The following is a 23,984-nucleotide window of genomic DNA, read 5'->3' on the forward strand; positions in this document are numbered from 1 at the left end:
AAGACAGAGGAGCTGCCTAAATGAAATACATAAACTGATATAATTAAGACACACTTTTATTAGCATGTGTTCTGAACAAAAAGGGTACAAGAGTATTCACCTGAGATAAAGCTAGTATTTGAATGTTTCTAAGTAGCAATGAGTTTCACTTGAGGAAAGCCACTTGAAGTTTTAAAATATACATTTTACTATTATACAATATATGCAGTTAAAGTAATTAAGATTGATGCTAACATAAAAGTCCTAACCCAAAAAAAAAAAAAAAATCACAGTGTGTATCAATATTGTTAGTTACAAAATTTATGCTACTTCATAACATTTAAAAATTATAATGATTATAAATTTTAAACCCATTCTTCTAAAAGTGATCTTTTGAGTACAAGCTTTAAGGAGCAATAAACTAAAGCATAAGAATTAGCTTATTACAATTTAAATATATACATATTCACTGATTTAGAAAATAATCAAGCTTTGGAAAAAATTTACAAAATTGATTATTTTTGCTTGCACTGGTTAAAATAATGAACTATTCTAATCTTTTTCCCTAAATGAAAAGAGCTGTTTCCTGAATGTGTAATGAAAAAAATTTAGTATCGAACTTCACTTAAGACTAATTTAACAGCAATTTAGAACTGCCAAAAAGATGCATTTATAAGGATTTTAAATACACTTTCTGTTACCAACTTAGGTTGATCAGCAGCTTTTGTTCACTCTCAGAATCCTTCAAAAAGGGAAACTCAAAACAGGAAAAAGGCATATATAAAAACAGTAAACACTGACCTCCTGAGGTTCCTACAACAAAAATATTCAAGTAGAAAATCTACACCATTACTTAGCAGCGGCTATTTCTGTAGTTTAGCACACTAACAGCACTTTATTCAGTGTGTAAGGAGCAAATGAAGTAAGCCGTGCTTTTAGCATGCCAAGAGGCAGAAACACTGGAATGTAACAAAGACAAACTCACAATTCTACCAGTATAAACATTCAGTCAACATTCAAGAACTGTCAAGACTACACCACAAGAATTAAGATGCTTTTTATATATCCCATGATGCAATAATTGAATAACTGTTAATGCTGATTCAGAACTTTTCTTACCTCACATTATAACCTAAATGGCTTCTGCAAATCTCTGCGCTATATTATGCTTTAGGAATATGGTTTATTTGCTTTAAAACAGACCATGAGAGAACTTACTGATAAAAAAGACTATTTTGTCAGTACTGTTTATTTCTGACTTATTTTAATTATTTACCTTGCTGTTATACCAGATCAGTTCACATCTGTACAAATACCTATTAAAATACGTATGTACAAAAGTGGCATCCTAAACTAATCTGAGGTGAGGTGGAGTGGTTTTATTTGGTTAAAGGGGCTTTCTGAAATTTAAAAAGTTTAGTTAAACTCAGATTCTAGCTGTTACGCTACAGTACTATTTGGGTAGGTTTTCTATTCTACAAATTTTTTAACGCCATTTCTCTGAAACTCTTCCCTAATGTTCAAACACACTCAAAAATAAAGCAAGTTTGGGTCTAAAATAATATCCCACCTTGCTAAATTTTAAAGGCTTGGGGGTTTTTTTCCCCTTCCAGAATTTAATTTTAAAGTGTTTTTAGTGTCTATTACTAATTTACTTCAGAGTTATTAGTTAAGAAGTAATTTTGTATTTTCTACCAAAGCAATGTAATTTGAAAGCAAGTTATCACATGCAATTTTGACCAAATTGAATAAATACTATGTACTAGCATAACTGAATGTACTTCATACAGTACATGTCCAAACTGTTTTTCAGGCATAATCCATTAAAATTTGCACAGCCAAAAGAAAAAAAAAAAAAAGGGGGGGGTGTGTGTCATGTAAAACATGCACGCTATCATGCATTTAAAAAAAAAATCTAAACTCTTTAAACAGCATTTTTAAGTTCACACTCACACAGCTCAAACTTCAGTGCAATGGCTAAATCATTCAACATTCAAAGAACAGAACCATGCAAAGAAGAGCAAGTTCTTAACAAACAAAAAAACCCCTAAACTGTTATCCAGTATCCATTCTGCAATGCAAAGGTGAGAAACTAAATCTATAAAAAGGCTGTTATGGCTTAATTTTGTTTTGCAGATTAATTATGCAGCACTTGAAAAATGGAAAGGTGTGGCTTCACCTCTGACCAGCAGAGTTAAAAATCTCTCCATTTTCCTTTATCATCATGGGATACTCTTTAGGCAATCTAAATTATTAAAGACTTGCCACTTTCAGATGGACACAAGATCAAGTGTACCAGTTAGGATTTCACATTCACAGTACATAAGAAAATACACATGGAAGGAAAAGTAAAGGGTTAACTTAACAAGGATTTATTCACAGGAATACATGTAAGTAGAGAAAAAAAACACAACAGAAAAGCTAAACAAATGAAATGAAGAGGATCCAAACCAACTTTCACTCTGTAGCTTTAAACTTGCACCCTTGTGCATTTAACTACATCACAAAGGGCCACCAACATGCGCCGATACAGTGTAGATACCCTGCATTACATCCATTAACTTAAACATCTCTTTAAGATCATGCTTTGAACAAAAAGAAAGCGTAGAAGGTAATATGTTGAGTGGGAATAAACACAAATATAGCAATCATGTCATCAACTTCTACAATTGTCTTTACGTGCCAACTAACATTTATGCAGCCTTTAACGGGTCTTACCATGTAACTCAATTTTAGAGACTCTGATTAAATCACTAGTATATAACCATGCAGAAAGCACATCACACTGACAGCACAGAGGCAAATATTTTGCACAGCTATATCAGCTTTCCACATTGTGCAGGTTACACACAAAACAATATCAATCTTATTCTTAACAGATCCTAAAAAGGTATTTCAAGGCCTAATTGTTAACTACAGTACTTTATATCTATATTCTTAATAAAAATAAAATCCACAGAATCTTAAAAAAGAAATTTTAAATGCAGGGCTATATTGAATTGGTAAACTGCAACACAAAACTGGCGCAACATAGGTAAATGTATACCAATTTCACTCTATGTGATGCAAGCATGCTACTTTCCCACTAATTTAAATTACTTCTGATCACTATGAGCCAGAACACATGCCTGAACCTTAAACTGCACGTTAAGAATGCCTTACTCTAAAAATTAAATCTAATGAAGTACAATAATCAAATCATATCCACTACTTTAATTCTTGTTTTAATGTAAAAATTAAGATGTCAATCTTTCCTTTGAAATGTCCCTCCCCTTACCCCAAAAATGAAAGGAGTGACTCATTTGGCAGCTTGCAGGTTGCTTCATTTTGTCCAAGTTAACCTTTATTAATTTATGATGGGGTTTCTATGTTGTACACTGCAAGTGCCTGCTCCTAATACAGACACAAGCTGCATTTTAACTGTACTAACTTCATTTGTGTAGTTCTTCATTAACATGCAAATACCTAGGAATCCCATCAAGCAGGATGAAATAATGTAGAAAACCCTTACTTAAAAAAACATAAAAGAAAAAAGAAAGCCTTTTACTGTTTGTGACCCCCATTCTTAGGTTTCCTTTATTGTGCGCAAAATAGTTTTCCTCTTTACGTATCCCTATGGTTCAATTATATGGTTCTTATTTTGGTACAATTCCCCACAATATTCCAGAATGTGCTGTTTTGTGACTAGATTTTTTTTTTCTTCTTCACATCCAGTGCAGAGTTTAATAGGAGACAGATTTCCACCCACAAAGGCTCCAGATGTTAAAACATTTCCCAACATCGACTTAATACAGTGACGGCAACACCTCCCTCCCGCCCCTCCCAGTAGGGTTGGGATTGTACTGTATTCCCTACTGGTTTACCCTTCCCCCCAGTAAAGGGTAACATTTTCCCTGGGTGCAGAGGCTCCCTCATAGTCTCCCAGACTGAAGGACCTGTAAAAGGAAAAGATAAAGGTATAGTTAAATCTTACCTTGAATCTTAACTGACAATTCTGTGCATGAACAAAGAGCTTTTTTTGCCTTTTTGAAGCAGTAGATGCCAACCTTTAACTTAAAAATGAATTTATGCCTAGATTTTCCCTTTTAAGTCTGTTTAAGAAAAAAGCCCATTTACATCAGGTAAATTATTCTTCATGAAACAATAATGTACACTTTAAAGCTACAATGACAGTTCCACTATTGTGGCTAAGCTTAGATTTAAGATAAAAGCAGTCCTATATATTCTAACAAGCTTTTCCATTTTTAGCACAAAATTATGAAGTAGTTATGACATTAAGAATATTAAACGTATCTGCTACTGACCTAACAACTTCGCTTTTAGGTGGCTTAAACATGATTGCCTTAGTGTCTCCTCAGTTCCAACTGAGAATATTGGCGAATCCTTTGGACTTCTCTTCATTAGGAGAAGATGACACCCTTATATCAAAACTAAAATGCCCTCACTGATAAATATGTAAATGTTTGAAATTGATCTGAACAATGGGTTAAAAATAAACCAAACATGTAATTAAAACAGGATTTCTTATGTCACTGACTTCAAAAAATCTTAGGCTGACTTTTAAATAGTTGTCCATTCAACAATAAAACAGAATTGAAGGATTCACTACCATAATTTCAGTACAAAAATTCTACAGGAAGTATCAAATATATATAAAGACTGAATGAAGAAACTTAATTCACCCTCTTTTTTGGGTAGTATAATAATCTCTTCACAGTATCACACTACACATGCGAAATGTGTTTTATACAGTGTGCACAGACAGCATAAAAGCAAGATGGTATAATAATATAACTATTCTAGAATGCACTATCACTGTTCTTTGCTGAAGTTTAATCATTTTCCACACAGAACTAAGATTTCTGAATTGGTGCACAAAATGGAACATGGCAATAACAAACACATCAGCCTCCCCAAAATACCAAGCTCTACAGTTATAGTAGAGTTACAGATTAGCATAACATCCTTTATTCAGTGCAAAGATCATCTAGTATCGAGTGAGCAGTATATTGGACTTCTCATGGCTAAAGCATGTTAACAAACTTGCTTTCCTATCCTAGAGGAATATTCCTGCTTAGACCACATCCGTCATCTACTAATCCATAAGACATAAGGGAGTCTTTGGTATGATGGCTTGAGGATCACATGCATCACTTTGCTTATTAAACCTGAACCAGCACTTCGTTATACCTACACTTCCAACCTGATCTTGATACACTACTGTACGTATCACACACTTTTTCTTTCTTTCTCTCTCTCTCTCTGTAAAAATAAAATAACAGTCAGACAACTGCTTTTGCTACAGCTATGATCACTTAAGTATACTATCATCCCCTTTTTTTCCTTCTTATAGGAAGGAAAGTTATCTCATCCAGCCTATCTGAAAAATGGTAGTCTGATGAATTAATTATGTTTCATATAATGCAAACAGGGAGGAAGTCTGTTATACAGCTCTGTTTAGCAAGGAAGATTTGGGTGCTTACCTCTAATTACGGGACTGCAGCTACAGTGCATGAGGTTAAATTCCATAGTAAGCTGCAAGGCGCTCTTTTAAGGGAAGAGGAAACTGGTCAGAGAAACGCCTCCAATTCTCATCCCCAAATTGATTTTTAAATCCATGAAGAATCTACAAATGAGAGGGGGGAAGTCAAGATAATCACTAAACAGTAGATACATGATTTACTAGCAACATATGCAGTAAGCCACAAACTGTTGGATTGTACATCTGTCCATTTGAATTCTATTTAGTATTGAAATGTTACAAAGAAACAAAGGAAGTCTAGTAACATCTTTCTTAACCGAAACATTTTTTCTTTTAAGGGTGACATATAGGATATAGCTACCCACATAAATTAGTGCGTGTATACGTATCTATATGTATTTTTAATGAGTAAGGTGACTTACAACCTCGAGTTAGGCCATTTCAGAATGCTAAACATTTTAATATATATGAACTGTGTCAATTGATAACATTACTGTATTCACATTTCTTTTTTAAATGTGTGATATGCTGCGGGAAGAAAGCTGAGCCAAAACTGCAGCCAGCATTAGACAGAATGAATGCCTGACAATTTCCAGCACAAACACAAAAGCATCCTGTGAGAGCTCTGTTTTTTCCATGGAACCTGTAAGACAACTGTCACTAAAAAGAAAGGTGTTAAAATCTTTTATATTTTGAAAGAACAGGGATCCACAGTCAGTGGCAGTCAAAAGCCCGCGGAAGAGAAAGGGATTAGTATGTTCACTCTGAAAACAGCAGGTTGAAAGGCAAACATTAAAAAGAACAAAAGCAGATGAAATGGCTCCTCATCATAGAAAATAATGCCAAGAGTCTAAATTTTTGGTTTTGTTTTTAAAATTTAGGGATACTGAATTGTGGAACAGTCTGTCATGAACACATCCTCACAGAAAAGACAGTGTTCAAGATAAAGCTCATGGTACTGAGTTTATGCTCAACACAACATTCTCAAGCAGAGCTGTTCTTAAACAGGATGTAGCAATAGCGACATTACAACATCACCAGTTAACTTACTGGTTTTCTCCCTGAAAGAGACCTTCCACAAGCAGGCTCACCTCTCTTTCCTAACCCAAAGAGTCAGATTAGCCAGCTGCTGAGAAACTACTGAAAATCTAAGAATGTTCAGGTATGACAAAAGGAACACTTTTAAAATCATCTTCCAGTAGAGTTTTAGCAAGTGAGCTTCAGCTACAGTCTTCAGATATCTTGCTTTTATAAAAAGTTATAGAATTCTTAGGGTATCAGATTTCAACACTGGCAGCTCATCTACCCATGCTCTTGGAAGTGGTATTTTCTTTCTCAGCTCTAGTGCTAAAAAACAGAACAAAACAAAAAAAGAAACACTGGACAATCCATTGTGACAATCCACAATGGTTTTTTCCATTGTTCCTGAAAGGCATAATTATTGCTGGAAAAACATCTAACTGGACTACAGCAATCATGTATTCATAAGTAATCTAAAAACATGCATGCCATCACTTGAAGAAAGCTTTATCTCCTTTGTTGCATGGCAAAAAGCACAAAAGACTACACTTTAAAAAGCAAGGATGTCCTTATGCCAAGTGACCAAGAACCACTGTGTGTAGTTTGAACATATTAGATCCCACATGGATATCTTGGAAAGAATCTGAAAAAGAGGAGCCTAACTTATTGAAGAAATTACTCAATGCTGAAGGACCGGTGCAGAAACACACGCTGAGTCTGCTTTGGACAACCACTGCAGACAGCATCCTCGACTTTCTTTTAAGCTTGTAAGTATTTGCTGTTCTCTTCTGCTGATACTAGAACACTCACAGCTGTGTATTTCCTGGACCTGATGTTCCTTTGAAGGAGACCAGTTATCTGAGAGGCTAACTAGGACAGTAAGGTTTCTGTCTTTGCTCTTTAAGATGGGATACATCTGAGGCTCACACATGGCATTACTTGAAGAAAAAGTGCCAATACTGACCCATGATCCTAGTAAGTACTTAGGAATATGGTCCATTTTTGCTTTAAAAGGATTGTCATGAACTTACTTATCAAAATATACATTCTTCCTAAAAACAGAAATTTCACTTTACAACTTATGAGGGGAGCCACACTACTGAACAGTAATAGCATCTGTTCATGAAACTGAAATAAGTTGTATTGAGTTTTTTTTTCCTTGATCTAAGACACTAGTGCCAAAACACAATATATCACATTCTGGGTGGGTTTTTTTTGCTTATTTTACACAAGGCAAACAGTCCTTTCACTTAAATTCTATTAACACTTTGTCTAGGGATGTATTCTTCGGTATAACTGTACGTCAGTTTTTTTAAACTTGCTCATCCAAGAGGGATTCTAAGGAGGATTAAGCAATCCTGAAAACTTATTTTCAGCAGGAGTAAGAGAAACAGATCAGGATACCATGGCATATTTTTAATTTGCAATTTTCTAGATGTTTCTCCAAAATAAAGTAGGCATCTTCACGGCAAAAAAGTCTCGAACCATACAAATCTAATTTTCTAGAAAAAAAAGTCTTAAACGTGGTATAAAAAACACCCCTGTTCTTCCAAATGCAGGCAAAACATAGCAGGCTGGACATCATGAAAAGCTCTTTGAGGATGATTATCCCTTCAAATAAGATCTCAAGTGAACTTTTCAATACTGTTAAAAAAAGTTTGGAATAACCCAAATGCATATAAGAAAACGCAGGTTGAAAAAAATGTCAGGATTTTTATGTTGTTTTGTCTGAAAATTTATGACCTTGCAAAGAAGTCTCCATGACCACAAATACAGTAAGCAGTAGTAGTGGAAATAGAAACCAAGAAAAAACCCCAGAGGATCCAAAACAACCACCGTTAGCATATACTGTTATATTAGAAACATTACCTTACAGAACATGTCTCGGAGATCATCTTTTGGACTAATCCACGATGCAACAGCATCACAAAAAAAAATAAAGTCCTGCAAGATGAAATAATCATAGGTAAGAAACCTCAATTTATATGTCTGAAAAAAACCACTTGATGTTCATTCTATGAACTATGCAGGGTCTTTGATCCTAATTCACAACTGCTTTTGTTTATATGTATTTATTTTCCAGTTAATTCAGACAGTAACAGTAACTTATTGTATGCCTAAGTGTTCAGAAATAGAAATAGCTGAGTGTAGGAATAGCTTTGGTTAATCAGGTTTTTGATTAAATAAAACCACAGTTAAAAAACCCCAACAACTCTCCCCTCCCACACCACACTTTTCTAATGTTCATCCTTTCAGTACACATACCAAGTTCAAGAACCAATCACCTTAATAACAAGCAACAAACTCCAGACCACAGTTGCAACACTCTCTCTCAACGCATTTCCAGTTGGGAAAAAAAGCTGTTGTATTTCTTTAAGCAGAGCCAGAAGGTTTTTCTGGGACACACAGAATGTTTATCATACAGGTTCAAAACTAAAGCCACCCCAAAATCCCTAAACTTAGTTCATGCTGTCATGCATTACCTCCTACTACAACATTAAAACACCAGGCTTTAATCATTAAGTTGATAATACACATGTTTTTGGGTAGGAACTGAGGAGAACAACTACAGAGAAGGAAAGATGCGATAATGAAAACAGTTCTTAATTATCCCCTCCTCTTAAGCTATATGACAGAACAAATGGACAGCAGAAGAGGGAAATGCCAAATACAGAATAAGGCGTAAGTGAAATGAACTGATTCAAAAGAAGGTAGAGGGCTCAATTCTTGTGTTTCAGGAAGAAGAATTCCAGGCAGAGGAGAGGGAAAAATCACCCTCATTTTCCTCTTAGAAACTATTACATTGGTATAGCTTTACTTTGGAGGTGTGGAGACTAACGAGCAAGTCATATTCTATTCTTCAGATACACCGTTTATTTTAAAGAGATGCATGTTCCTTGTCACACTGACTATTTAAGCAATATATCCAAAGTTGAAACAGAATCTTCCCTACCCAAGTTTTAAGAACGAAGGGGTGGTTACTGTTTTTGTTCTGTTTCTTGTTTTTAGAAGCCTAGGTTACATCTGGAAAATAGGTTTAAGTATGTCAACTTTTGCCTTATATTTTCATACAGATCCTGAACACAACCTGGCAGAAGTATATATTCTTTTCAAGTAAAATACAAAAACTGAATTTTACAATACTCTTCTCCTCTCCTTTGCTAGGTGATTATTACTGAATTACATTTGCAATATAAACATTTTGGCCTCCTTGACCCTAAAACAAAGCTACATCATGTACTGGAGGGAATCACGTCAAGCTAAACTTTTTCATACTCTATATACAGCTTTCACTAAATTTCTCATAAGTAAACAGAAGAAGCTAAGATCTATTCATGTATCTTACTTGGAATACTCCACTGGGGTTGACAGAGATCATGGTACATATCCCGCGGAATGCTGAGTCCTTTTCCTCATTGTCTCTTATGTTTCGCAGAGAGGTGCACCTAGTAAGTTGGAGAGCAAAACTTAGCTAACTCTGTTACTTTTTCTTCAATCAAGTCAGAACTAGATGATAGTATTTGATGGAATAAGTCACACTAAGATGATCTGAAACACTATTTTGAACACTTAGAAAAACACTTGTTGCAAACATCTTTACTAGCATATTCCCATTAGGCATCATCTCCAGAATCTTGTTCTCCTGTTGCACTATACACAGAAAGTGTGACGTGTATTCCATTAAATACAAAAGAAACATGTATCTGAAATATTTATAAAAACTATCATTATTAGAAGCAGAACATATAATACTATCACAGTATGAATTATGTCAGATACCACTTACAGAACAGTTATTTAACTTTTACAGCAGCAAGCAAGGTATTTTATACATAACAAATCTATAAACATATATTCCTTACAGCAATTCAAGCCTCAGACTGAATTTTAAGTAAAGTAATGCACGGTTTAAATTTTACAGTATTTGCATGCACTGTATTATCATTCTGGTGGATTTTAAAATGCTCTTTCATAGTCAAGCTTTAACACAGCAAGCATGTGACAATCTTATCCCATGCATAAATTAGTCGTTAGCCACAACATAAAGAATACATGACGGTGCTACTAAAAACTCACAAACCTGATAGGACAAGATTAGTCACATGGTTGGCAATGATTAAGGATTGAGATTTTGTAACCAACTGAAAATATATCTAAAAGTGAGATAGAGAGAAGAAAGAAAGAGAGTGAAGAAAAATGAATTAAAAAAAAAGATTGAATAATACACACCAGGGTCTTATAAACTGCTGTAGCATGGGGGCCACCTCTTGAGGACAAACGTAACCAAGACGACCAATTGTTATTGCTAAGGTAACGCAATCACGGTTATACACCACCAAACGCCAACCAAGACATGAGCAAATGAGGGGGGAGGAGAAAAAATAAAGAAAAAACAACAAATAACTCAGAAACAGAAACCAACAGAATCTGTGTATGATAATAAACATAAGATTTCACCAGTGCTGTTTATTACCACCCCCTAAATAAGAGGCAGCAACATATATGGTATACTCTCCAGGGTAAAAGAAAAATTAAAGAAGTAAATGAGAGAACACCAAAAACACAACTTAAAATCCGAAGGCTTTCTGATGTAAGCAGTCATTCTGCCCTCTTCAGAGGAATCTCTTACAGTAAATTTACCTACCATACATTTCAAAGTTTTTATTCAAATGTACTGTTATGATAAAACAGAATTAACCATTTTCAGTTTTTGTATCAAGTATTTTAAACATTTTTTTTCAATATTTAGAATTTAGGTTTTTAATAGATCTAGTCTATTGGTAAAAATACATTTATAAATAATTTTACACGGAAAATACTGTGTTCTATCTAAAAATGCTAAATAGATGAAACACTTCTCAAAGATCACCAAGTATTTGTTTTCTTCATAATCTCATAGATAATTTAAAGTGACTGCAGATTAGTTCTTTAATCCCAACATTTCTCCTGTTTGCACAAGGCTTCCTTACAGAAGTCATACAAGAATCTGACTTCTGATACCAAGGCATAAGGGCACATGAAAAACAAAATTGCTTCATTAGATCATTAGGTAGTTTGGTCCTTTGTTTTGAGGGACAGACTGAAGAAATTATCATCATGCAGATGTGTTTTAATGGTGTTTGCTCAACTCACGAAAGATTAATCTTTAGAAAAAGGAGAGGGTGGGGAATAATGTATCAGGATTACTTGAAGCAAAATACATGAATAATACTAAAATCCAGCAGATTTATATGAAGCAGAGAAAGGAAACCTATGTTCAAGGGACATACTATGCAACACTCTAATTAACAGGCATTTGTGAACAGTTTCATGAAACATGCAATAAAGCAGATGATGCTTTCTCCAATAAAAGTTTGGTGTAGGATATACTAGCAGTTTGAAATGTACTCATTCCATGAAAGCTGCAGCTCACTGGTAATGTACTGTTTTGACCTGATGTTAGTCAATTTCAATATGCAGCATCTAAAATTTTCAGCAGATCTAATCTATAAAACTGCATTTGAAGTGCTACTTTCAAATGAAAATACACTTTCAAGTCTGTAGAAGGAATAGTAATCTCTGTCAAAGCTCAACTTTTTGGCATGTATTGGTTATTTTCTATGCAATTACTTTTACTTAGGGTGGTCCCATGTGTCCACAGCAAAAGTGTTTTCATAGCTCATTACATAGCAAGCTAAAGCAGAAAACAGTAATATTCTTGCACATACTAGTGGCATGCAGCACAATATCCCACAACAAACTTACAAGTACACCACACTCAACATTTATTTGCAGTTACGCAATCCACATTTAAAGTAACTATTAAGAGAATTTAAAAAAGAAAGTGTCAGTGTTTGGATGCTTCCAAAAATTCTCTAACAATGACGGAAGCAAACATTTAAGTACTGGATGCCTCTCAGTTACAGGTATTGACACATCCATCAGTGCAGAGGAAGGGGGTCAGGGCAGAGGGAAAGAAAATTTATACTGCTATACTATTCCATGGTATATTTCACAACAAGTAGGTATTTGCTCCAAAATTATCTTTTCAAAAATTCGTGCCTATAATATGCCAGACAACTAGTTAATTTTTCCTTCAAGTACACCTTCCATACTAAACGGAGGGAGGGGGAGGCAGAGAAAGTGCAGCTTTTCCATTTAGAGAATATCAGAGGAAAAATACGCATTGAAAATCTCTCTCCAATTTATCTCTTATCTCAAAAAAATAAACTGCATCTCTGAAGTTGCATAATTTTCAATCATGTCAGGCATAATGACTAAACCGTCATTTTCTTACAAGACAATTAGTTTTCAAACAGAAAAAAAAAAAACAATTCTCCATTAGTAAAACAGTAAACCAGAAACCTGTCCAATTATTAATAAAGTTTTGCTGAAGTATGGAAGGTGCTCTTCATACCAGAACATGCCCTCTATAAATGCAAAAGAAACAAGCCTCAGAAATTCTGATTCAGTAAGGCATTTGGGGATTGCTCCCAATTTGGAAGGCAAAGCTGTGGGCCAGAACATAAAACATGCATGCCATTATTAGAATTATTTTCAGAAATTTGTTATTAAGTGACCAGGTAATAGAAATTATACATAATTTGTTATATTGTGGTAAAACCGCCATCACAGATCTAGATTTTTGTACATATTACAAGTTTATCTTAAAAAAAAAAAGAGACTGCATTTTTTGTAAATTCAAAGAGTTCATTATTTGTTTTATATATGCCAATTACATTTCTTTCAAACACTAGACATATATATACAGTACACATGTGTAAGGACATGCATATATTAAAATCAGTGTGAACTAAGTCTTAAGTGTTACTGCATACATTTGTCATATTCAATACATAAATAAAACTGGGAGAATAATTAAACAGATGACAAATAAATATAATAAATGTTATAAAAATGAGAAAGCAATAATTTTAAGAATCTAGATATATGATAGATGGTTTTCTGCAAGACTGAGACTTGTAAAAGCTTCTGCAAAACAGAGTTGCTTTTGCTTATAAAAGCCAAATACATAGCAATAAAATCAGTTCTGGTGTGGTTCCCCTACGCAATTTTTTAAATTAGAAAAAAAATCTCTAATTCCCTTCACCACGTATGGTTCAGTTTTTGGGTACCTGTGTTCTCTAACAACGTCTTTGGTGTGTTGGGTCTGTTAATTATTTCTACAAGCTGGTGCAACACCATTGGAATATAAGGCTGCATCTCTATACCTGAAACATCAAAAAAAAAAAAATTCAGAAGAAAATGGCCATTAATATACATAATCTAAATAGATCTTGTACATTGAACTTAACTAACACGGACAAGAATCTCAAATTTAAATTTTAACATGGAAGTATCACTAAAAAAAAACCCCAAAACCCACCCAGACAAACAATGCTAAATGTGCAAAAATTCAAAGAAAAAAAATAAATCTTACCCATCTGGATGGAGATTTCTCCAATTGCCCAGGTGGCATTGTTACACACAGAAATGAATTCAGGGTTTAGGTTGGTTCCCAAAATGGGCATGAAATCAGCTAGAAAGAACAATATTTTAAAATCTCACCACACAATACAACCATCTTGTCCCATTACTGTAAGATCATGGGGAGGGAAAAAAAGAAGTTTTTTAAAAAAAAATCATGTAAGCCTATTTAAATGCTTGGAAAATGTTACACATGAATTAACAAGAGCTGTATTTCTGCTATGTATCAGATTAACCTGGATTTTAGAACCTAAGCAGATCAATGCAAATATTTTCAAATTATGATTCTAAAATATTTCTAACAGACTTTACATAAATCTAGAAACTATTTTTCTCCCCTTGGTTTGCTGTGGCATGGGGAGAGAGGGGAACAAGAAAAAAAACCAAAACTACAAGTACTTGTAGTTTTATAACATAGTTGAACAACCTGGATAGCTATGTATTCAGCTATGCTTGAAAAAACAATGAAGCCTAGAAGGCAATCATATCCTTGATTAAGTTTCAAGAAAAAATTAGTCACAAAGATAGATTATAACATCTGCCAAATAAATTTTAAATTCCAAGCCTATCCAAGCATTCATTTGGCAAGTTAAGTGTATAAGTGTAATACTCAAGAGTATCTGCAGGAGGAGACAGCAAATACCATGGAAGTCTATAACTGATGCTACTTCCCTACCAAAATTAAAACAAAGCTTTATATATACATATATAAATTTTTGTTTAACAATAGATTCTAGTAGAACCAAAAAAGCTATTAATTCAAGACTTTATCAAAGCAAGCAACTATCCTAATTGAAGTCTAAGTACACCTTTCTGCTGTATTCCAGCACAACATGTACCTTGTTACATTATAAAAATCAAGAACAAAAATGAACTTTTGCATTGTCTACAAAAATAAAACATGTCTTTTAAACACACATTTCAAAGGAGAAGAGACTACAGACCCTTGCTGATAAAGGAAAATGAAAACTTACAACACAATGGAAAGGCAACCCACAGAATAGGGAGCTTAACAACGGCTAAACCAGCCTCTTATCAGTTTGTAAAACAACTTAATTGTTTAATATGTAAAAGAAACATACCGATACAAGGCTTAACATGCTGAAAACACGCCTTTGTCAGATCACCTAACAATGCAAAAGAACTTTGCCGTACCTCAGGCATTTTATCCTAAAGAGAGGAAGAAGAAAAAAAAAAAGACAATTCTGGAAGTGTTTCTGATTCTCTTAAGAAAGAAAATCCTTGGATCAAACAGGTTACTTGTCTCACCTGCATGCATTGGTACATTAGTGTCAGGATATTGCTGCGAGCCACTAGCTGTTCAATGTTGCCTCCAAGTCCTTCAGCTAAACCACTGAGTAAATCAAGAGCCACAATCATGAAATCTTTATCTGGAGCCTCGTATTGGTCTGGCTGAGCATTATGCAACTGCAACAAATAAGTACGCATTTTCAAAACGAGTGTTAGATTTTTCTCAGGGGTACACATAAAAAAAGGTTCAGAACTGTTGCTTTATTTAGATATTCCATGGTTACATTACAAATCTCCCTGCAAACCCGTAACTTTACATAGTTAATATATTGGTTTAAGGAGATATTCTGAAAACACTGGAATAGCAATAGAAAAATACCATGGCTTGAGCAAGGGTCTTCTGCACCAAATTTACACAACGCTGGTACACAGGTTCACAGTATGGAAGAAAGCCAGATTGCAAGGCAGTAGCAACTGACGACAGGCACTGGAATTTAAAAAAAAAAAAAAAAAAAAAAAAAGGAGAAAACAGTCACTACTTTTCCTCACATCCCTGAAGAAGTGCCTTTTACTTGGGAGAGGTAAATTAAAAGATAGTAACATTTTAAGTATACCCACATGTATCTGATAAAGTAAACACAACCTAAAAAGGCAGTACCAATTAGCTGAGCCAAGGCAACTATCAGCAAGTTGTTACTCTCTCCTATGTATGCCAGTTGAGAAAATTTCTAAGCAGCAGCATCTTCTTAGAGGTAGCCAAGAAAGTGCATACAAAGCCAGTTATGATAATTCAGCCAGCAGTTACAGTAAGCTTCAGCACCTGGACCATGGACAAGCCCTAACATTACCTAAGAGTATGAAACTGATTTTTCTAGAGGTGCTTTCCTGCTTCACACTTGGAAAGAATAGAGCACAGACTGCATGGTCTGGTTCATACCTTCATCTTCTCTGACAATAGTTTTAATGAAGGAATGAAGGGAGAGCAAGGAGAGAGGATAAAAACAAAAGGGGGATGGAACATTTCTCTTTTTTTTTTCCAAAAGAATCCCATCAAAGAAAACAGAAGAAAAATCCAAAAGATTTGTGCTAAACCTTAAGACATTTCCTCAGTCACAAAATTTTCTTACTACAGTCAGAGTATTTTCTCCATAATGGGAAATACTTAGTACTGTCAGCTTTTATAGTCATACTTCCTAGTAGGAGCATCTTTAGTCGAAAGTGTAATTCCTAAAAGAAGTTGATAAAAAAATACTCAAATTTTAACATTTACCTCTAATAAAGGGAAAAGATCTTTATCTTCATCCTTCAACATGTTCCACTTCTGGATTAATGGAGGCATTAGCATCTGAATATACTCCTGTTTAGGATGAAAACACATCAGCTGCTGAAACACTTCACTGCATACTATTTTATTTCAAAGCTAGCAAATTGATGCATTAAGAATTGACAGATATTCTACTTTTTTAGAAAAAAGCCCACATGTACCATAATTCAATCATTGTTGCAATACGCAAAGTAGTTTAATATTAGAATTTACAATTTGCATCTTAACATCTTTTTCTGAAGCACATAAGTACTTCTGCAGAGTGAATCTTTTCCTCCAGGTTCGGTTTCAGTCTAGCAACTTCTAATAGATCTGTAACAAGCCAGGCAGCTATATGATTGCCTCAAGGCCTACAGAAAATTACTTTACTAGCAATGGAATCTGGCTGTGCATCTGCACCTGCTTTTCTCAACCACTTCCCATTGCCCTGATGCTACAACCCTATCCCCGCAAGTTCCTGAAACTTCTTCCTTAAGCAACTAACCATCCATGAAGAAAGTAATTTCCTGTCCCTCCAGAAGTATGCACTTACCCATTCTATATAAAGCCGCAAGGACATTGAGCAAGGCATCCCTATAGTGCTGTTGCTCCTAGAAGGTATCTAAAGAGCCAGCATATGCTGCCACATAATATTATGTCCAAAGATACAAAATTCTAAGTGACTGAAGAAAGTCCCACCATCACCAGGAGCTCCCAGTTAGCTTCCTCCTGGTGCTGTCAAATGTCAAGGTGGCCAGAGAGAGACTGAAAAAGAGGTCCTTTGATGGTGTGGGGTCTTGGATGGCAAGTAAAATGCCATGGACACAACTTAAATTGTTTTATTCTAAGTGTGTTTATGTCATGGGAAGCACTATAGAGAAATAAAACAAATTTCAATAACCATAAGATGCACACCTGACATGTATGCATATTCTATTGACTAATATACGTACCCTAAACCCCCCCCACTATTTTTGCCTGCGTGTTATCTATGCCTTCTCCAAAGGATTCAGTGTTTTTATATATGAAATGAATGGCTGTCTCACTCTCTGATAAAGTAATTTCTAGTGATGATGTGCTCCAATACATTGGAAAGTGACACAGAGAGCAGCTTAGCTATACTGAAAGTGGTTACAAAAAAAAAAGTGTGCTCATTAGAAATTAAAACACATGTTCCACCAATTTCCATAAAGTCCCATTTCATATCTATATTGATATATGTATCTCCTCTGAGCTGAGAAATTCTGAGCATGAGAAAAAAAATCATGATGAGAAGCACATTTCACAAGCCACCACACACAATGTTTTATTCAAAATGGTGAGTATTTGTGTAATGAGCAAATTACATGCAGTCTAGGTATTCTACCTGTAAATATTTAGTATTCTTGAAACCTACACAGAAATATCAACATTTCTGGTTTATAACATGTAAAGCACACTACAAAAAACACTGAACCAGTTTTTCAGTTATGATGACTGCTTCTACAGGACATAAGGTGTACTCACTGGTTTATTTAGATGATGTCCTACAGAATCTGCCAGAGTTCCTATAGCGTCATAAAGAATGAGCAGGTTTTTATGCTGGTATTTACTAAATGCGAAGACCAAAGTGTCAAGTATATATGCAAGATAAGGAACAAGCTCTGTACAAGCCTCCTCTTCTAGAGTAGCAAAGGCACTGAGGGACAAAACAACAGATCAGTTAGTATCTTGGAAAAAACAAAACAAGACAACCCCAAAATGTCCCACACTACCCATTTCTGTTTAAACATAAAACTGTATATAGTCCTCAAATTCATCCAAGATATGTTTTCAAAATGGTATTACTGAGATAACCTTGATCTATTTTGATTGAACACATAAGGATTCAGCTCTTACATGGTGATGAACAAAATTAAAAAGTATTGCTGTAAAACCTGTTATGTATACGCAGGAAGCCTCCACTGAGAAAAGCATTACTGTACACAAGTTACAATATACAAACTGAAATAGTAGAAACTATAACAAAAGCTGTTAAGAACGGCCCACTATCTTTAACGTATGCTGTAGCTGCACATAGAAGCCCTAGTGCTGTTGTGCCAGTACAACACCAGCATCAGCCTGTACTCTAAGCAGTTCACTACATAGAAAAACTGATACAGAAAGACATAGAAAACTAAAAACAAAGACAGGGGATAAACAATTTTAGCCAACCTTGGTCAAAACACACATCATGGAAACTTTTCAGGTTATCTGTCAAGTGTTTGAACAACAGCATTAAAAAAACCCACCCAAAACAAATAACTCTCTCCTGCCCCCGACATGCTACTTCAGAGAAACATTAAGGAAAGGAAAAAAATTATAAGCCATTGAAGACTTACCAGCCTAGCTTGTGTCAACAAGATTATTATTAGCTTGTCCCTGCACTAAAAATGCATGCATCACCGCATGAGGTGAACAATCCCCTACTAGCGTGCTACCAAATAAAGAAATGCCTTTTTCTTAACACCATGCAATTGTGAACACTAAGTGGCTAGCATTCTTATTTTATAATTATTTTATTATATTATTATGAAGTATTCTTTCAAAAAAGCATAACACGTAAGTAGGACAACATGTTTCAGTAAAATTTCTTTTTGGGTGTCACCAACTAAAGAACCAGTTTCTCAATAGTATAGAAATGAAAGTTGGACATCTGCTATGAAGTTAGCGATGAAAACATGCAGTATCCTATGACCAATTTCCAATTCTGTGCAACTATTCACTGTAGGGGTGCAGCTTTTTGCTCCTCTTCAAGAAGGATTATTGTATTTCCTCGCAATTTAGAAAGCTAGTAAGTACGTTTTGACTTGTAACAGCTCTACATTTTCCTAAAAAGAGCGTTTACCAGACAGTTTATTTTTTAGCTGTAACAGTAATTTTAATGAATCTCTACTCTAAAGAAAGCATTTAAAAATATGCTATAAATCTGATACTGAAGTTCAAATAAATAAATAAAAAAATCAGCTGTATTGTTATTTTTAATATTTCCATTTGATCTCTTCCATACTAACAGCTTCCACTGCCCACTGCACTTCCTTCATAAGCACTACATGAGGGTATTTAACAACTGCAACACAGCTGTGTTCAAATACATGCGCATTTCAACCATGTTTTGGACAAGGAAAGTATGAATAGAAGTGTGGGGTTTTTGATTGTTGTTGCTGGGTTTGGTTTTTTTTTTAATAGAATCTGTACATAATCTGATTCCTTGGATCTGAAAATGTGTGAAGCAAGTAGTCTTATAATCACCGTTTTCCTGCTCACTCAGGAAGGAACAGAAGACTATCACTATGGAAAGACAGAACGGAGCAGTCATTAAAGCCCAACAAATATGCTAGCCCAATGTTTGAAACGGTTTATAGACAAAAATGAAACAGTGTTTAGTAGTCAAATCATAGTAAGTACATTTCATTAAAGTCATTGTATCTGTTCTCAGGCAAAGATACATCTACCCCGCTTGTGCAAAGCTTAGCATAAGAACTCTGACCTCGGCCTTGTCCTTAGGCATTACTGACATTTGAGGGTAAGGTATATTATTACTAGTTTTATTGCATGTTTCAAGTGTTAAGCATACAATCAGATGCAGATGTAACTCTGCTTTATGAAGAAACCTTCTTGGCAGTCTGCTGTGTACACTCCTGCCCCACACAAATGGACATGTAAAAGCTTTATTTGATGAACTTCCTGCACAAAAGGTGCACCTATTCCTATTCCATTAATAGTATGTCCATTAATTGAGCCATTAATTTTTTTTTTTTTTTTTTTTTAATCATCAGCAGACAAGGGGGGGAAGGGAATCTTAACTCCCAGGATCTCCCTTCAAGAGAAAAAGAATATCCCTTGAAATAATCGTAACACAAATGTTTTGGTAATCCTGAGCTAAACATACGCACCATCAGTAATCCAATGATAAGATAGTTTTCCACTGCAATCAGTATTGACCTTGTTCATAGGCATATCAAAAAAAGCCAGATTTCTGGTCATTGAAACATCATATATTGAAAATAAACAAGTGTCACAAACAGTATCTTTTACTACAATAAATTATTTACTTTGATGATTCATGTAGTCTGAAAATAAACCAGACAAGAAAAATACAAATTAATTTTTTCATTTTATTAGAACTCAGAGTAATTTGTGTCTACTCCAGAAGAACCTGCATCTACTCCAATTTCAAAGAGAAAGAAATACAGTAAGAGCTAGAAATGGAGTCATACATTCATTGATAGAAGCATTAAAATAGTTTCCCATGAAAAAGCAGTGCCATGGATCGTGCTTTTTTGCTTAAGCCTTGGCTTACCTGCAGGCAGCTTCTTGTACTCTCTTGTTGCTATCCAGGATACGCTTTAGCAACTCCGTCATTAATGGCTTCAAGTATGTGTCTGGGGGTTGACTAACTACCCAGTGTGCATAGCGACTAAGAGTCCAGCATGTAATGGAGCGCACAAGAGCCTTTTTGTCGGAAAGGCACTGAATAAGGTGAGGGATCAGCTCAGGAAGATACGGAATCATACCTTGCATGCAGCCTAGAAGGAAAAATATAGCTATTGCAGTACCAGAATTAATGAAAAGTTCTATTGCTTTCTATTTCCTAGAAGGGACATATTTTCAGTCTCCATCACACAGGAATACAGTTTAACAATATACGAAGCAAGACTACCTAATTTATATTAAGTCCTAAAAAGAAACCTTACATAAACAATAATTAAAATCCCCAACTGAACTTGCACTCACTTCAACTACGTTCCTACTTCAGTGCTTCCCCCATCTTCAGAAATTCTGCTTTATGAAATACAGTATGGCAAGTACATGCAAATAAAATGACTTTATAAAGCTTGGAGGTCCTACATCAGTCTACACAAGGTAACCAAGACAATAAGTAGAGAAAGACTCAATCTTGACAACAAATCATCACATCATTAAAAGCATTCCTTAAGAAATTTAAATTTCTTCTTGTTTTCTCCTAATACCATCCAAATACTGACCAGCAATAAAAGCTACACATTTCGTCAGCAAGGGCAGCAACACACTGAGATTTGCCAGAAGTACTAAGTTTTACCCTGCCTGACCTGAAATCAAAACCAACAAAAAAGTTTTCTAGTACCAAAGAAAAAAAGTATGTTCACTAGGCACTGTGGGAAAAGAAAGATGATCTAGGCATGGACCCAAGTATATTCCTTCAGCTTGCAAAAGGGACACAGATGCTGGAAATGCAGGCAAAAAGCCACGCAAGCCTGTGAGTAAGTACAAAGGAATGGAAGTTATATTTAAGTTGGAGAACCATCCGTAAAAAGCAGCTCAGGGCTCTGAAGTCACACGAATGGTCTGCTCCATTTCTGAGAACACTTGAATGAAATGTAGGGCTCAAATTTATTAAATATTCCTCTTCCATGAAATCAAGGTAGTATTTAATGAGAGACCAATAAATATATGCTGCAGAGTTAAGAAAGGGAGAAATAAAAGAAATTATCTAAGTTATTTAGCCTCCCAAACGTGCATAGATTTGAAAATGAAAAATTAAATAACTGCAGTCACCAATTAGTAGATGTAGTGATTAATCACCGAAACCAAAACAGATAAGGACATATACTTGTTTGCATAAATAAATTCACCTAGAAGGAATAACAGAGCTGTTTTAGAACCAATCAAAAGTTCAGCAACTTGATAAGCGCTGTTGCCTTACCTTCAGCAATTGCTCCAAGAACAAGGATACCAGATTCTTTAACTACCCATTCAGGATGGAAGAGCAATTCCTTCAGAAGGGGCAAGATGTGTGGCAGAAGTTCATCACGAAATACATTGGCTAGGACATCTAGAGCAGCAGCAGAACATTTCCCTGAGGGGAATTAAGAGTGTTAATCTCTGCTTATTATACAAGTAGTTGTAGCTAGGCAATGTAATCCTCATTTTAACTTTGAGTGGCCAGTTGATTCTCAGGGCATTAAGAGGAAAGAGACTTCCATTTCTTTACAATACACAGTGATCCACTGTGCTCTGGTGCAAAGCCATGGCTCCTAGAAAGCCAGTTTTGCAGCACTTAAATAGCCACTAAAAGGACTTATACACTGGGGATATTAAAACACTCACTGACAGGAACCACACCATTATACTGCAACATTATATACACTATATGATTTCAGGATGGTGTAACACTAAGGAAGAGGGAAGGTCTGTGACACAAATGTAACCTATTGGATAAACTAAGGAAAAAGGAGAAATGGCCTGAAAATACTAGCATTAGATTCAAAGGAAAATGCTCAAACATGATGAAGCAAAAAAAGGCAAAATCGCCCAACTCTAGAGACTGAAAGGAATTTGCTGGCCTCTGCTCTGAGCTTTTATACCTTACTGCTATTCTGTGATGCACAAATATAAAGAGGAACACCTCAAAATTTGTTAGAAAGTTTTAATCCCATATTTTTAGCAAACAAAAGCTCATAAAAGAAAAATCAGGAACAACTGCAAAACATGATTCAGAAATCCTTACTCTGTTTTCCTGCTGTGGTGCTGTCATGTCTAGAAAAAATAATGCTAAGGTGGTTTTGTAAAGAATGCTCATATTATGGAACTTATACTGTACTTTTTGCTTATTATGATCTCAGTTCCTTCTTAATCTGTCATAAAGGATCCAACTAGTCTCACTAGTAAGCAATGCTGCTAATTGTCAGGCTGTGCTGATGCTTCCTCTCTCTTCAAATTGGAAGTCAAATACAGAACACTGGATAAGAAATAGGGCACGTAATTCTGATTTTCAGATAGTCCATATTCTCTCAAGTCCACATGACAAATGTTGATACGGATCTCTTATCCACTCTGCTCTTTCTTTTTCAGCCATTCCTGGACAACTTTAGCTTCTTCACCATCTTAATGAAAACTGTGGACCCCAGGGTCCACTGTCATTTCAGCTAGCTTTTTCAGAAGATATGTATCTAATTCTGCAATCTCTACACACAGCAGGGACAAGAACAGCATTATGAATCTAAAGCTATACTTTTTTTAAAAAAGAGGCTTTATGGAAACAAGCATATTTGCACTTATATTTTCTTCTAAAATAATAATAATTTAAAAATTCAGGTATGTCTCAAAATTGTTTGACCATAAGCTTCAAGGTACATTCACCTGTCATGAAAACTCAGGGCCTTGGAAGAAGAAAAAATTTTATGTGGATGTGTCCAAATCTCAAAACATTACTCTACAATGAGGCTGCCTGCAAAGTATATTTAAGTCAGATTTCTATCACTGAGCTTAAAAATCAGTTTGTGGCATTTTCCTTCCTTACCACATGGCCTAAAGCTCCTATGGCCCATACACAGGCCATCAGAACTGCAGTGTCCTTACAGCTATCTCCTCTCTTCATAACTGAGGTACTACATTCTGGTCAGAAGCAAATTCCTCACATAGAAAAGAGCTACCAGTAACGGCAGAGCATGTTTACTTGAAATAAAAAATTAAAAAAAGAAA

At 35.1% G+C, this 23,984-nt stretch overlaps 1 protein-coding gene across 1 annotated transcript in view; it reads right to left on the reverse strand.

Moving 5' to 3' along the window:
* Positions 1–3,804: 3,804 nt before the first annotated feature.
* The window catches only part of TNPO1 (transportin 1), a 52,854-nt gene continuing 32,674 nt past the window's right edge, over positions 3,805–23,984 (reverse strand). Inside the window, exons 11-24 of the mRNA XM_059833435.1 lie at positions 22,207–22,359; positions 20,824–21,049; positions 18,009–18,180; positions 16,470–16,556; positions 15,579–15,686; positions 15,218–15,376; positions 15,031–15,118; positions 13,902–14,000; positions 13,597–13,692; positions 10,712–10,787; positions 9,828–9,927; positions 8,351–8,425; positions 5,463–5,605; positions 3,805–3,914 (exon numbers count right to left, since the gene is read on the reverse strand). Of these exons, the coding sequence (XP_059689418.1) occupies positions 5,498–5,605; positions 8,351–8,425; positions 9,828–9,927; positions 10,712–10,787; positions 13,597–13,692; positions 13,902–14,000; positions 15,031–15,118; positions 15,218–15,376; positions 15,579–15,686; positions 16,470–16,556; positions 18,009–18,180; positions 20,824–21,049; positions 22,207–22,359 (1,547 nt within the window). The 3' untranslated portion in view covers positions 3,805–3,914; positions 5,463–5,497. The remainder of the gene's footprint in view (positions 3,915–5,462; positions 5,606–8,350; positions 8,426–9,827; positions 9,928–10,711; positions 10,788–13,596; positions 13,693–13,901; positions 14,001–15,030; positions 15,119–15,217; positions 15,377–15,578; positions 15,687–16,469; positions 16,557–18,008; positions 18,181–20,823; positions 21,050–22,206; positions 22,360–23,984) is intronic.

Source organism: Gavia stellata, chromosome Z (genome assembly GCF_030936135.1).
Source record: "Gavia stellata isolate bGavSte3 chromosome Z, bGavSte3.hap2, whole genome shotgun sequence".
Taxonomy (NCBI): domain Eukaryota; kingdom Metazoa; phylum Chordata; class Aves; order Gaviiformes; family Gaviidae; genus Gavia; species Gavia stellata.